The sequence below is a fragment of the Piliocolobus tephrosceles genome, chromosome 1 (assembly GCF_002776525.5).
Source record: "Piliocolobus tephrosceles isolate RC106 chromosome 1, ASM277652v3, whole genome shotgun sequence".
Taxonomy (NCBI): Eukaryota; Metazoa; Chordata; class Mammalia; order Primates; family Cercopithecidae; genus Piliocolobus; species Piliocolobus tephrosceles.
Window position 1 is genome coordinate 218,545,048 of NC_045434.1, and position 15,204 is coordinate 218,560,251.

At 58.4% G+C, this 15,204-nt stretch overlaps 1 protein-coding gene across 4 annotated transcripts in view; it reads right to left on the minus strand.

Annotated features, from left to right (window-relative positions):
* Window positions 1–15,204, minus strand: part of PRDM16 (PR/SET domain 16) — a 51,947-nt gene that overhangs the window by 5,924 nt on the left and 30,819 nt on the right. For 3 of the 4 annotated variants that reach the window (XM_031934826.1, XM_031934829.1, XM_031934828.1), the window contains exons 8-12: window positions 14,735–14,822; window positions 11,002–11,171; window positions 10,256–10,333; window positions 3,466–3,635; window positions 3,018–3,192 (exon numbers count right to left, since the gene is read on the minus strand). In XM_031934826.1, the coding sequence (XP_031790686.1) occupies window positions 3,018–3,192; window positions 3,466–3,635; window positions 10,256–10,333; window positions 11,002–11,171; window positions 14,735–14,822 (681 nt within the window). The remainder of the gene's footprint in view (window positions 1–3,017; window positions 3,193–3,465; window positions 3,636–10,255; window positions 10,334–11,001; window positions 11,172–14,734; window positions 14,823–15,204) is intronic. The other variant, XM_031934827.1, reaches the window with a different exon arrangement.

A 15,204-nucleotide genomic window follows, 5' to 3' on the forward strand; every position in this document is an offset into this window, starting at 1 on the left:
GCAGGGTGAGAGCCCAGGCTCATCACATGGGCATGTGCCGTGAGATCTCACCTGGTGGCCCCACGTGGGTTTGCATGGAATCCCCGCCAGCTGAGGGCAGGGGCTTTGCCCTCTTTATGTCTGCTGCACACCCCCGGTGCACAGAGTATTTGCTTTCTAGTGTTGGGGAGCGGAGTGTCCGGCTCGGACACAGAACAGGGCCTGGTGGCTGGTTTGGCTCCAGCAGGGAGGACAGTCAGTTTCCCAGAGCTGCCCAAACCAAACCCCACAGTATGGGGGCCTGAAGCAGCAGCCGTGGATGCCTTTATAGCTCTGAGGCCAGAAGTCCAAGATCCAGGCGAGGGCAGGCTGGGTTCCTTCCGAGACTCTGGGGGAGAATCTGTCCCTGGCCTCTCTCCAGCTCCTGCTGCTGCTGGCCCTCCTTGGCCATCCTTGGCCATCCTTGGCAACCCTTGGCCTTCTTTGGCTCTCTTAGGTGACCCTTGGTCCTCCTTGGCCATCCTTGGCGACCCTTGGCCCTCCTTGGCCATCCTTGGCGACTCTTGGCCCTCTTAGGTGACTCTTGGCTGGGAGGCGCATCGCCCTGACCTCCGTCTCCGTTTTCCCTTGGCCTTCTCCTCCGCCTGTTTTTCTCCATGTTCTCCCTTTTTTCAAGGCTGTCAGTGCCGCTGGATTGGGGACCACTCTACGCCAGTGTGGCCTCTGCTTAATCCCTCCTTAAAGACCTTATCTCTGAAGAGAGTCCCATTCTGAAATACTGGGGGCTGGGACTTCCACCTGGGAATGTTGAGGGACATAATTCAACTCAGGGGTTTGCTGGGCTGCAGGACCAGGACGCCCGACAGGCATGGATCCTTTCTGACGGCAGAGGGCAGGAGCTGGTTCCTCAGGAGGCCCAGGGAACGCCCCGCCACCCCAGGGACTGGCTGCCTATGTCCATCTTGCCCTATTCTCATTTTTGACAGTGACGTGGGGGCTCTCAGGACAAGGCCAGTTGGACCTGGGGACCTTGCCTCTGCAGGACGGGCCTTCCGAAGGCCTGGGTCTGTGACCAGCTGTGCCCGTGTGTTCTGAGGTGTTGAGAGCCTCCCTCGTCCCCATCCCTAGGGCTGTGAGGAGCAGGGCATGGTGGGCCTTGGCAAAGGCGATGGGGAGGCCCAGCCACACCTCTTTCTCCTGGAGACAGCCCTCTGTCCTGGTGGGTCTTCTGCAGTATGGCCGGGCTGCCACCCTAGCTTGGGGAATGGGGGCCTTGCTGTTCTCCAGGTGGTTCAGCCTCTGCACACACTCCTGCTCCTGGGCTCACCCTGGCAAGGATGCCATCGAAGAATCCTCGCTTGTTCCTCGCCTGGTCTTGCTCTGGGAGCTGCAGTTTAGGGGATCGTGCCTGGGGACAGGGCTGTGGGGCATAGGTAAGGCCTGGCCTGTGGCGCTTACGGGTCTGACACGCAGCTGCAGGGAACACGAACAGCTCCCGTGTGGCTGTCTCAGCATGGCCAGAGCTGAGTTCCCTTCAGGCCATTGTTCCTGGAGCCCAGCGGGGAATGCAGGGACAACGTTGGGGCTGCAGAGCAGGTGGGGTTGCAGCAGGGTGGAGGTGAGGCTTTTGGGACCATGGCCCATGGCCAGCTTCTCCCCCTGACCCCTCCCCTGAGCCTGCCCTGGGCTCTGATGGAAGAAGATGCTGAAGGCCCTACAGGCCAGCTCACCTTCCTAGGAGGGACACAGATTTGGAATGTGGCTTTGCCAGAGCCAGTGTCCAACTGCCTCCTGTGTTTATTGCTTGGACGCCTCTTTCCAGGTACCCCCATTCTCCTAGAAGCAATGACAGGAAGACGCAGCCCTGCCCTGGAGGAGCGGCTGGGCTCTTAGGGAGCCCGGGTTTCAGGGGGATTCTTCCTCACCTGCTGGAGGTGGTAGGGAGTGAGCTGGGCCCTGCAGGTACACAGCCTTAGACCACCCATGGCCAGTGAGATAAGAGCTTGGGCTCTGCCTCCAGGTTCTGGGCCTGAGCGAGGCACCTCACTTCTGTGGGCCTCGTTTTCCCTTCTGTAGAATCGGGATCACCCCTCAGGCCTCTTAGAGTTTGGAACATCTTCGGTTCTCTGCCAGCTGGCCTGGCTTTAGCTTTCAAACAGGAAGCAGCTCTGCTAGGGTGTCTGAAGGCTCCCCCAGAGTAAGTGGGGCACATGGAGCCCTGATATCCCAGGGCACAGAGCATGCACCAATATTCCTGGATCTGAATTCCACCTCGTTCTGCTCTGTGTGTTTATATGCACATGCGCACATGCATGTACATGTGTCTCTATGTCTATGCACACGACTGTCCATCACGCATGTGTACATGCACACACTGTCCATGTGCATGTACTTGCATGTGTGCACATGCATGTGTATAGATCTATGCAGATATGTTTATGCATGCACATGTTATGTACACATGTGTGTGCGTGTGTGTACGTGCATGCCTGTATTTGGGCACCTGCATGCACCTGCATATGTATACACATGTGTACACAAGTGTATCTCTGTGTGCATATGTGCATGTGAATGTGTACGTGTACACGGGGCATATATGTATGTGCATGTGTGTGCGTGCATGTGTATTACGTGTGTACACATGTGTATGTGTGTGCATGTGTGTATTTCAAGGTGAAGCATTTTGGTTTGGAAACCTTTAGTGCCTGAGATTAAATCAAAATGTCCTCAAGTTTCAGAGGCACAGCTGGACTTATGGCCGGCTTGGTCATCTGGCTAGTGTTTTGCGCACATATCTGTTAATAGTGAGGTCAGTAAGCCCAGGGGTGCTTACTCTCATGACTCTCCAGGTGGAGGAACTGAGGCAGACAGCACAGCTTCCCCAGGTTCCCAGAGCCCGGGGGCCTCACCCTCTGTGGTGAGGCCCCCACTGTGCCTTTCTGGATGTGCCAGGGGCTGGTGCTGGGGTCCTCTGAGGGTGGCCATGCAGGGCGGTTGGCCGGGTCCAGACCTTGCCCAGCCCGAGAGAGTTTTCTTACCGTTTCTCTGTTCGCGCTGATGCTTGGTTCATCTCACTATTGGCAATAAAGTTTCTGATTTCTGAGAAATAAGAATCTTCTTTCTCGTCTAAAAGTGCGTGGTTGTCCGACTCTGAGGTGGGAGAGGAGGCGCTGGTCCCCAGGTGGTTCGTGAGGACCCCGGGGTGCTGGCTCACTGCGGAGGGGAGACAGCGTCAGGCGGTGGCCTCTTGCTGAACCCCTCCCTCCATGGGGCAAACCAGGCGCGAACAGTGCACACTTGGGGTGCTCTTAGGGAGGCAGGTTTCTTAGGGACACTGGAGAGCTCTGGGTTCTCTTGAATGACTATGGTTTGAGGGGTGCCTGTTGGCTTCCTGAGGTATCGTCTGTGGCCCTCTTCCCTGCCCGGTGCCCCCTCCCCTCCTCTTCCCCTCCCCCTCTGCGGGGCCTGCCCGTGTGGGTGGCCCACCTGGTGCGTTCTCATGCTCGTGCTTCTTGAGATGCCGGTCCAGGTTGGTCTGCTGTCCGAAGCAGCGGTTGCACAGGTGGCATTTGAAGGGCTTCTCCTTGTTGTGGATGTTCCGGACGTGCCGCTGGAGGTTTGAAGAGATGCTGAAGGAGCGGTCGCAGTACTTACACCTGGAAGAGGCACACGCGCTCCTGAGCGCAGGCTCTGGCTCTGCCTGGCAGGCCGGGCCACAGAGGGTAGGGGGTAGGGAGCTCGTGTCCCTGCCCCGTGCCTCGTGCACAGCTTTGCCCTGCCGTGTCCCGGAGGCTGCTGGATCTCCCAGCTGGAGAGCCAAAGGCGTCCTGGGCAAGCTGTCCCTAGAAACAGCCCCGACTTCAAGAAGTAGGGGTTAAAGGGCCGGGCGCAGTGGCTCACGCCTGTAATCCCAGCACTTTGGGAGGCCAAGGCGGGCAGCTCACGAGGTCAGGAGATCGAGACCATCCTGGCTAACACGGTGAAACCCCGTCTCTACTAAAAAATACAAAATATTAGCCGGGCGAGGTGGCGGCGCCTGTAGTCCCAGCTACTCGGGAGGCTGAGGCAGGAGAATGGTGTGAACCCGGGAGGTAGAGCTTGCAGTGAGCAGAGATCGCACCACTGCACTCCAGCCTGGGTGACAGAAAGAGACTCTGTCCCCCCCAAAAAAGCAGGGGTTCATTCGTCTACTGTTCTGTGGGTGGTGGATCCCCCCGGAGTGTGTCCCATGTCCCCTGGGCAGGCGGTGTCCCCGACCTTCCTGCGTCTCCCGCCCTCTGTTGTCTGGTTCTCCCTGGTCCCCAGGCCCCGGGGCTGGCAGGTGGGCCGCCGGAGGATGACGTGCTCCTTGCAGCCTCCGGAGGGCGGCCTTGCTCCATGGAAGGACACACGGCCGGCCAGTCTCCCAGGTGGAGGCTTCCACAGACCAGCACCCAGACCAGCTCCCTGTGACCTTCCTCCTCCAGCCCTCGAGGTGGCTGGGGGCCCCTGGGCAGGCCCCACCTCACTTGGAGCCTCAGTTTGCCAATCCATTCATGGAGGGCTTGGGGGCTGCCCTGGAGGTTGCTACCTGGTGGCTGCCTCCTCTATTAAGGACACAAAGACCACACTGGCCCCTCTGGGCACTGCCAGCTCCGGGCTCGGGTTATCTTTACTCCCCCAGGGTGGGCAGGGCTGCGGCCAGCCTGTACCACGCACACTGGAAAGGTGGGATGAGACCCCCTTCCCCCATCTGGCCTCCACGGCATCAGGCAGAGCAGGACTCTAACACCTTGAGCTTATCAGAGCAAGGCCTTTTGCTGCTGGAAAGTTGTCATAACGAGCGATCGAGGAGGGCTGTGTGTGGAGGCTCCCCCTCAGCATGGAGCCCTCGCCCTGGCAGTGACCTCCACAGCCACACGTGGTGACCCAGCAGGCAGGAAAAGGGAGGGTTGTCCTCTCTCAGTTTAGAGAGCGGGGCTGAGAGTTAGGGGGCCTGAGCAACATGTGCATTGAGCAGCAAGAAAATCACGCCTGAAACGAACAGGGAGAGCTGGGCATGAGCTAAGGAGGAACCCCACGAGCTCTGCAGAGGCACGTGTGCTGCCTCTGTGAAGACACAGTCTCCTCCCCGGGGGGCACCCAGGGCGGGCAGGGCTGGCTTACTGACAGGCACCCGGCTGGGCTGGGCGACGGTAAAGGGAACCCTGACTGCTTGGTTTTCAGTTGCACGTGTGTGCTTGGCGTGTGCATGTGTGCCACGCCCGTGTGTGCACATTTGTGTGTGCTCTTGGCTATCAGAACGCCCGCAGGGGTGCTTATCTGATCCCAGAGGCACACACACACTTGAACATTCTGTTTATATGATCATGCATTTTCATATTTTGAAAACAAAACAAGCTCCATGATGTCCACGGCACAGCACGCTGAAAGTCCATCCGCTGCAGCAGGATCCTGGCAGGGGGGCTTGGCAGCAGTCAGAGACCAGGCCAGGGCCTCTGCGGGAGCCTCTGTGGAGGCACCAGTCCCAGCAGCCAGAGACCAGGCCAGGGCCTCTGTGGGAACCTCTGTGGAGGCACCAGGACTGGGCAGGGTTTGTTCACTCGAAGGGGGCGTGGCTGTTCTAAGCACAGTGGCCTTCGTTCCCACAGAGGACAGGACTCCGAGAGGCCCCACCCCGCCCCGACCGGTGCTGGTAGCCCGCTCCAGTGCAGCATACGGGTCATGTGCCCTTGTCACATGGATGGGGACGTGCCTGGCGACACTTGGGAGTCCTGGCCTACCAGACCGGGAGGGGCTGTGTGGTTCAGCCTTCTCAGCGCGGTGCTGCCCTGTACAGGAGGGGCCTGGACTGGCGTTTGCTATCACAAAAGCCTGGTGAGGGAGTCTGACCGCCATCAACACTGCAGGGGCCTCCCCGAGGCAGGAAGCTTTAGTCTTGCACCTTCCGGGTGCTGCCACTGGGCCCGGGAGCTCAGCATTCCCCACATGGAGGGGCTGTGGCCGTGAGAAACTGTCCTGGGAATCTCAGAGCCTGCGAGTCTCCCCGGCTCCCCAAGCTGCCTGGTAGAACCTAGGAAGTCTGTCTGATAATGGGCCCCCTAGAGAACGGAGGCAGTCCCCGGAGAGGGGCCCTCCTCTCCCACACCTGGCCACGGCATTTCCACGTCCACCCATCCCACCCCTGGCCACGGCATTTCCACGTCCACCCACTTCGCCCCCGGCGCTGCTCTAAGGCTTCGTCCGCTCAGATCCCGAATCTTCCAACTGTTGCCAGAGGTCAGGCTCACTCTGGCCTCTTCCACCGGAGACAGGCAAAGAACCATTTGTGAGGGAAGTCCCCAAGCTCCCCCGAAGTGACCCTCAGCCTTCTCTGCTCCTGAACCCAGGGGCCCGGCCTGTGGGCTTCCCTGGGAGCCCCTGCTCCTCCCCAGGTCAGCTGAGCTGCCTCCGGGTACCCAGGTCCCAGCCTTTCCTCCTGCAGCCCAGTGACAGGCAGTGCCCTGGCTTGTACCGGCCATCCACAAAGCCTGCCCTGGGCGGCGCTGCAGTCTTGTTTTACTCGGCCTGTGAACTCACACAAGAGTAAGGTCGAGGATGGTGCCCTTTCGGCAGCTGGGGCGAAGATGCTTGGGTGCCCCCCTACCCGACATGTCCCACAGAATCTCCGGGAAAGGAGGGATTTTACACCCCCGAATGCATTTTCTCGCACCCCCCACCCCGATACATCCTTAGACTGGAACGGTGGTGCCCGGCCCTGGGACCACCCTGCTTTTGAGGCTGACAGACTGCCGAGAAAGGACACACTGGACCCTGGGTCTCCGGCCCAGATGCAAAGCACCTGCCTGTCTGAGCATTCAGGCCCTGCCCAGCCAGAGGCTTCCCACCCAGTTGGGGCCATGTGCCCCTCTGGCACGTGGACGCAGCCCAGTCTGTCTGCCTGCCTGTTCATCTGTCTGTCCGTCTGCCTGTCTGTCTGTCTGTCTTCTTGCCTGTCTGCCCTGACTATCTGTCCACCTACTGGTCTGTCTGCCTTTTTGCCTGTCTGCCTGCCTGTCCGTCCGCCTGCCTGTCTGTCCATCTGCCTGTCCGTCCGCCTGCCTGTCCGTCCGCCTGCCTGTCCGTCCGCCTGCCTGTCCGCCTGCCAGTGTGTCTGCTTGTCTGTCTGAACGTGTGCTCACACACAGCTCATTCAGTTCCTGGTTTCTTTGGAAATGCAGCAACCTTTGCAGAAACTCCACCTAATGGCTCCTGCGTAAACCCTAGCAATTGGGGATCCGAGGTAAGAAATGGGATTGGAAAAGAAGCTTGCTCATGAAACTGGAGAGCAAGTCCCTTGTGTGAAGTTCTGGGGCCGGGGAGAGCCACGGACGGGGCTGTGCGTTCCATTTGGTTGCGGAGAGCCCTGAACGTGGCCCTCTCTTGCTTCTAATCTAAATAAATGGCCCAGAGAGAGAAGTCCATTTGAAATTTAGGGGAGCCGCGAGCCCAGGGCTGCAAGGGAGCAGAGTTCTCCGAGCAGCTGGGGTCTGCGTTGTAAATAAGCTGACAAGCGGCCGGTGAAATTGATGGCCTCACTGTGTAAAATAACACGCCTGTGAGCTCCAAAAGGAAGGAGAACGTGCAGGGTAGCCTGGCCCCAGCGCACTGCGGAAGGCCTTGAGAGGACCTTGCTGTGACAGTGCCTGCCGCACTCCCAGGGGAGCCATTGGCAGGGGGACAACAGAGCATGGGCAGGTCAAGGGGAGGTGGCCAGGGCCCCCGAGCCCCTGAGCCCTGGGCAGCGGGGCATCCTTCCTGGGATCCAGCGGGGTCTCCTGCAACCACTACAGGGGGAACTGCTTTTGGTGACTGTAAAAGTGAGGGAAAAGGAAGAAAGAAGGTATTTTGAAACCCAGCAGTAAAAATAAAACTAAAAAGGAAAGGACAGGCACGGGCCACCTGCAGCCCCCGATAGAAGCACAACTATGCCTCCCTCGCACGCTCCAGCTTCACACAGAAGGCAGGACTGAGTCTGGGGGGATGACGGAAGCACACGGCAGACCAGGGAGCCAGCAGCCCTGAGGCGGGAATCTCGGGTCCCGGCAGGAGTCCCGGGCAGCCCAAGCAGGCTCGCATCCAGGGTGTGACTCCAGGCTCCACTGGGCATCGTCCCAGAGAGACCTCCAGGCCGGCTGTCAGGATGAAGACCAAGGAGCAGCCCCCTTCCCCATTCCCATTTCAATGTTTATGCTTCTCCAACCCAAATCCCACAAAGCCTACATGCTTTATTTTTATTTTTAAGAAATAAGAGTGACATTAACTGAATCTCACCTTCCCACTTCACTCAAAGACCTCGAGGCCAGGAGAAGCTAGGGGCCAAGTTACCTCCAGGAAATGTATTTGGTGCACCAAAGGCTCTATGTTCCCTGCCTCAGGGCTTTGAAACACATTCTGAATGATTTCAGGTCATTTGAGGCAAGGACCTAAACGGAAGAGGCTTCCAATGTCATCTGGTTTGATTACCCGATTGCTCTAGGCAATCCATGAGAAGCCCACTTCCTCCTGCTTGCGTGGGGCTGCGTCAGCCCGACCTCTCCAGGGCACACACATACGCACATGCGGCGGGCACACGCGTGGGTGCTGGCACCGGGAAGGGGCTCACACTGGGGTGGGCATGGGGGGCTTGGGCTCCTCTTGGCAGGCTTCTGGGGATGGCCGGCACTTTCCCTCCTCCAACTTAAAATCCTTCTGATTATCAAAGCCAGTCCAGAAACCAGATTATCAAAGCCAGTGGTATCAAAAGGAAAGCTACACGCTCCAAACCCCTCGGCACAGACCTGCCTTGAGCCAGATAAAGTCAGGATTTGCAACACAAACTTGCAAAGCAATTATTGTTACCAAAGTCGAAACTCACAGATTGGAGAGAGCAAAAGAAATCAATGATAATTAAATTCTTCTATAAACACCACCCCGACCCTCTAGGGGCTCCTAGCATACAACGCTGTCCAGAAGTCGGCTCTCATTACAGAAAAAACACACAGCTCATTTTCTGGGAGGGGACCAGACCAAATAAATCTTTCTGTTGCTAGCCTTTGTTAAGTTGTAAGTCACTATTTTTTGAAGGGTGGGCAAGGGGGGGCCTGTGAGTTGGGGAGGGCTGTGAGCATTGAACAGATGACCTGTAAGTAGTATGAGCTGTCATTTACCCTGCGAGTTGGGACACAGCCCTGGAGCAGCCGGGGATGCTTGCTCTGTCTCAGAGTGGGGGTCAGTGACCAAAACATGTACAGGTGCCTCAGCTGGTCTCCTTCCCCAGGGATGGAGACACAAACGGAGTCCCCAGTGCTTGCATTATCATGTGGTCCCTCTAGCTCTGTGTGGCCAGGAGACAGAAATCTTATGCTGTCAACTTAAGTCATGTGAAACACTCTTTATCCCCAATGGCCTCTGTGAACAGACACACCCTGCATGTGTCACTAAACCAGCCTTGGCAGAAAACCAGCGTTTCCTCCTTCGCCTCCAAGTTACCATTGTCTGGGGCTCTCGCTTAAAATGCCCACTCCCAGGCACTGACCCTGGTGATTCATGGGACATCTCTGAGCCTCAGGCCCCTCATCTTTGAAACGGGATGACAAGCCTGTTGGGAGGGTGTTGTGAGCCCCAAATTCAATGCCTTCCCCATCCTGATGAGCTGTGTGACTGCTTCTCTGCAGGTGGCAGCCGGCTCCTCAGGTGAGAGGAGCACAGGGGGATCCTGGAATCAGATGCACCGCTTCCCATCCAGGCTGTCCCTGGGACCCCTTGGAATCCCTCGGTGGACTCCAAGTTGGGGGTGGGGGCCCACATTTGCACAGAGTCCCACCCTGCCTTTAGCCCACTCCCTAGCCCACCAGGGGTGGGGGTGTGGGGGCAGCTACGGCTGTCGTGAGATGAACGGAGTTGGGCTGGGGTGGGGAAGCTGAGGTTTTCTCCCATGTGGAACCTCTGGGCCGTGGCTCTGCTCAGCCCTGCTCTGATGGGGATCCCCTGCCCCAATGGACACCCTAGGGTGGGTGGAGAGCTGCTCCCTCACATCCTAGAGAGCCAGGCAGATGCCTTCCAGAAGGTTCCTGGGCACCTCCTGCCTCATCCTCACAACATCCTGGTGAGACCAGGAGGGGAGGGCCAGAGTGACCAGAATTGAGCACCCAGCCCCGCCCACTGCCTGTTCACTCCAGCAGAGAGCCCTGGGAAGGGCACACTGACTCCTAGAAGTGGGTCAGCAGTGCACGGAGGCAGGTGGCCCCACCCCACACCCGGCCCAGGCAGCACCTACCTGTACGGCTGCTCCCCAGTGTGCGTCCTCAGGTGTCTGGTGAGATTGGCTGATCTGGGGAAGATCTTCCCACAGTACCTGGGGTGGAGGGAGGTGAGAAGGGTGAGGGAGGATTAGGGCGGGTTCACAAGGCCATTTTCCAGAAATAGTTTCATGCTAATGCTCGGGGTCTCACACCTGATGCACAGGTGGGCCCATCCCAGCATCCCGGTTTCAGTCTCTTCTACAGCCCTGAAGCCCAGCCTCGGTTACAGAGCAGCCTGCCATGGGCCACAGCCTGCCTTGCTTCAGCCCCTGCCCCCTGAAGCAACCTGGCCCCTCAGTCTGGCATTGGATAGCGCAGGCTCCAACAGACTTGGACGGGCCTGCACCAGCACAGGGTGGCTGGGAGGGTGTCATCCTGACACTGCAGAAATTGGCTGAGGCTGTAGCACTGGACTGCCCATCCCTCCAAGCGCTGAGGTTAGCACTGACCAGCACACCCCAGCCCCAGCCTTCCCAGTTTAGGCTGGGCTGAGGTTGCATTTTCTTGAGTTCACATGAGCACAGCATGGCGTTAGGCAGGGGAGGCCACCCATGTCACTTATTTGCAAAGCATGACCTCAAGCAGATAACCAACTGATTACGGTGCTGTGTTTTCCTGTGGCCAGGACTCTGAGTTTTTCCTGGAAGCATAAGTTCACAGCCATAGGTGTGGAATTTGAGCCCCAACAGGGCTGTCCCAGCAGCACCCCAGGGCCCCTCACCTGCATGTGTATCGCTCCTTGCCCTTCCTGAGGATGGGATCAGAAAGCGTTGAGGGTGGGGACCGGAAGTTGAAGGGGTGGTGGGGGAGGGGCTGCAGGGAGCTGCCCGAGTCGGCCTTCATGGCTGCAAAGCTCTCTAGCTTCTCCGTCATGGTCTCTATGGCTGACATCTGTAGGCACAAGAGTGGGAGGTTATGGACTCGGCTGACTCTCACCTGTTTTCAAGGGCGTGCACTGCTGGGGATTCTGTACAATAGCATATCTTAGGGTGCTCAGGTGGGCACTGGAAGCAATGGTCTCCTAGCATCTTCTTGGACCCTGGGTTGGATTCTTACACCTTTCTGTAGCCAGCCCTGCTCTTGTTCTTCCCTGAGTCCCTCGTTTATAGTTTAAGGTCTTGCCTGCAGGAGCTGAAACGGACCTTTAGCAATCAGCCTCACTGCCTGGTTTGGGCGGCACCTGAATGAAACGGATAGCTGATGTTTGTGATTACCCCTTATCTGACCCAGGCCAGCAAAATGCCCAGCTGACTTGACTCCTGGCCAGCACTTCTGGTTGGCTACTTTGGGTTAAATGCAGAATTACATTTAGTTTAACATCAAACATTTTATTTTTTAGTCTTGAAAAATTAAAATAGCAACCTGAATCTCAGTTTGCTATTTTAGCAATTTCAGATTGTGGGCCTGCCAAACCACTGCCACCAAGTGGTGGCATGCCATAATTGCAGGCAAAGTTCTAAGGAATTCAACAGCCTCTTTAAGACTTAATCCCACAAAGGAAATATTCAAAATAATGATGCCAAATGTCACATGACACAGGGCAATTTGATATGGGCAATAGGAGCTGCCTCTCTGCTCCCTAGAGATGCCCAGAGCTTGCTTGATTAGGAGAGTGGAAGCATGGGATTGGTCATTTTCACCCAGTGGGCAGAGCTCTGATCAGAATACCAGACTGTCCTGGCCCCACTGAGGTCTCTGATAATAGTGACAGGAGAGGGGAGGGGCTGGGTTGATGGAGCTGCTCAGTGTCAGCCCCGCCTCTCCCAGCTCCTTTTCTCTTTGAAGATAAGGAGTAGCTCCCAGTGGAGAAGGAGACGGGCCACTCTGTGATACCTGCTGTGTGCCAGGCCCTGTAGGGGGCTGCGTAGGGGCTGAAAAGGAAGAGTGTTCATCATCCCCTGAGGGGTAGCAAAAGGCAACACAGGGAACAAACCCGGGGCCTCCGCACCACACACCCAGCCCGCTGAAGGTGGGGCCAGCGTTCCCAGGGCCCAATGCCTGACTCACAGGGCCCTCCAGACACCTTTGCTAAACAGGTATTTTTTTTTTTTTTGAGACGGAGTCTCGCTCTGTCGCCCAGGCTAGAGTACAGTGGCCGGATCTCAGCTCACTGCAAGCTCCGCCTCCCAGGTTTACGCCATTCTCCTGCCTCAGCCTCCCGAGTAGCTGGGACTACAGGCGCCTGCCAACACGCCCGGCTAGTTTTTCGTATTTTTTAGTAGAGACGGGGTTTCACCGTGTTAGCCAGGATGGTCTCGATCTCCTGACCTCGTGATCCACCCGTCTCGGCCTCCCAAAGTGCTAGGATTACAGGCTTGAGCCACTGCGCCCGGCCTGCTAAACAGGTATTTTCATAGCCCGCCTCCCCTGGGAGCTCCCAGAGAAGGGGATGGTGAGGGAGGGCAAGGGTGAGGCAGGAACTGATAGAGATGCAGAGGGAAGGGAGAGCTTGGGGTTCCCCGGGTGCTAGTGTCACTGGGAGGAACTGGACAGGGTGTGGGTTCTTGGCACCCAGTCTCCACGGAATGGGTGTGGGGGTGAGGAGAAGGGCAGGTGGGAACCTGCCTCATCCAGGGCCCTCGTGTGGGGCTCGCTGCCTCTGGGCAATGCTCAGAGCCAGCTCCATGGAGGTGACCTGCCCATTTACAGCAAGACCCTGGCCCTGGCTGCCCACTAGCAAACAAAACTATCCCGTCACACAGCTGGGTCTCTCAGAGTCCGAGTGCCTGGCACTCAGCTTTTCGGAGACCTGCTTGCCAGGGACTTATCCAACCACTGCTGGTAGGGAGCAGAGGGCTTTCTACAAATGCTCCCGGAGATCACATGACTCTGTGGTGGGGATGTTTTGCTATTTGGGGAACAACAGACTGGTAACAATAAAAATACCCAGAAAGAAATGAACAAGTAGAAACTCATGTCCATCCACAGTGGCCGAGGCCTCCCCTCTGGCCCCTTTCAGCCCCACCCAGGCCATGGAGGTCAGGCTTCCCCCGCTTCTGGGAGGCAGGCATGTTCTCATCTTGATGAGAACCAGCGATGGGCAGATGGAAGCTGCCTTGCTCTCTGAGCCATCAAGTGGACCTCACCAGCCCGTCCGCAGCCTGGAGCAGCGGGACTGAGGTCTCTGCACAGTCATGGCCTCTTGGGCTTTGTCGAGGCCATTAGTAACTGGTGCCTTCTGCTTGAGTGATGGCCCAACCTTAGACCATTTGGTGACTTATTAGTCATCTCTCTCTTTCCACCCCCACCTCTTGGCTCCGGGCTGCAGGGACAGGCAGCGGGGGTGGCAGGCCTGTGGGGACAGCAGGCAGGAGGGACAATGGCAGCTGCCCCCCGCCAGGCTCCCTTCCTCGGGCCTGGGTGGGCCTCTCCTGCCCGGCTTGTTCCGCCCAATCAGATATTCCCGGCCTCGATCCCCGCACAAACACAAACACAGGATGCGCCTGGCTGGCTTGTGGCTCTTTCCAGCCCATCCCGAAGAAAATCAGGGGAAGTTATTAACCAAACTCCATGGCCCCGGGGAAACAATGGGAGGCACTAAGTTTAGCTGTGAACTCAGCTTGGGCGCAGGTTTCACAAACCGGGGGTGGGGGGCCCCGTCCACGGCGGGCTCAGCCTGGGCGCAGGTTTCACAAACTGGGGGTGGGGGGCCCTGTCCACAGCAGGGAAGGCCGAGAAACAGAACAATGCCTTGGCCTGGTCTGCGGTCTGTCAGGGCCAGGGCCACTGCGCGACCCCCAGAGTGCAGCCCTCCAGGTGCAGCCCACAGCCCTGCGGAAGGGGCCAGGCTCCCAGCAATGAGACCAAGTCAGTAGGGGACAGGAGATTGGGGAGACTCTGCCCTGGCTATGCTGCCCACCCACTATTTGGCTCCCAGGATGTAGCCTCAGGGGCAGCCAGGAGTGACTCCAGGCCTGGCAGGTTCTGTACCCGCCTGTCCGGACTGGGGGCCCTCTGGGTCTCTCTCCAGACCCCCTGCCCACCACCTCCCCGGGGCCTGGCTCCATGCCCTTCTCTGCATGCTCAGGCCCTTCCTCTCTTCTGGTCCACTTGAACACACTCAGGTCCTGTGCACCCCAGAGAGAGCGCCCACGCTGTGTCCTGGGGCTGCCACCTGAGGCTGCTCCCCTCACTCCCAACCCCTGCCCTCGATCCTCCAGGCTCTGCCCACGACTCCAGTGAAGCTCCTTCTCCCTCCTGGAGCCCAGAGCCAGGGGTTAGAGAGGTCCCTGGGGCGGCCCCGTGAGAATCGCTCTCAGTCCTCAACCTCTCCAGCCTACAGTGACCTGAGGGGCCACAGGGAGAGAATCCTTCTCTGCCTCTGAGGACGTCTGTGCGTGGTGTGGCCTGGATGGGAACTCAGGCTCCAGCCTGGCCGCTGAGCCTCAGCAGCCGGGCGGTGGGGCCACTGGCGTGTGGGTTACAGGGCGCCCTGGCCTGCGCTGAGGACGTACCTGGGGGTGGAAGAGCAGTGGGGACGGCCGCAGGTACTTCTCCTTCAGGGCTCCCACGGGGTCCGTGACCTTCCGCTTTTCTACCCTGCTGGACAACAGCACAGAGGGTTACGTACCCCACCGAGCCACCCGCCCCACAGAGCTGCCCACCCCACCTGTCCATATGCCTGGCCAGTCACGAGGCCATGGTGTGGGCCTCGCTGGGGCTGCCCCAACTTTGACCAGACTCCTCTGTGGGCCTTGGGGATGTTGGGGGCCCAGCCCACCTGCACCCCTAGACAGACCCTCCCTGTTACCACTTGCCCCTGAACACTTTTCCTCGGTGGTTCCCAGACACCTCCCACACCTCCAAAGACCCCTGGCTGCCAGCACCCCTGCATGTTCTGGGTACTAAGCCCCCACGGCCAGCACCCCTGCATGTCATGGGTACTAAGCCCCCACTGCCAGCACCTCTGCATGTTCTGGGTACT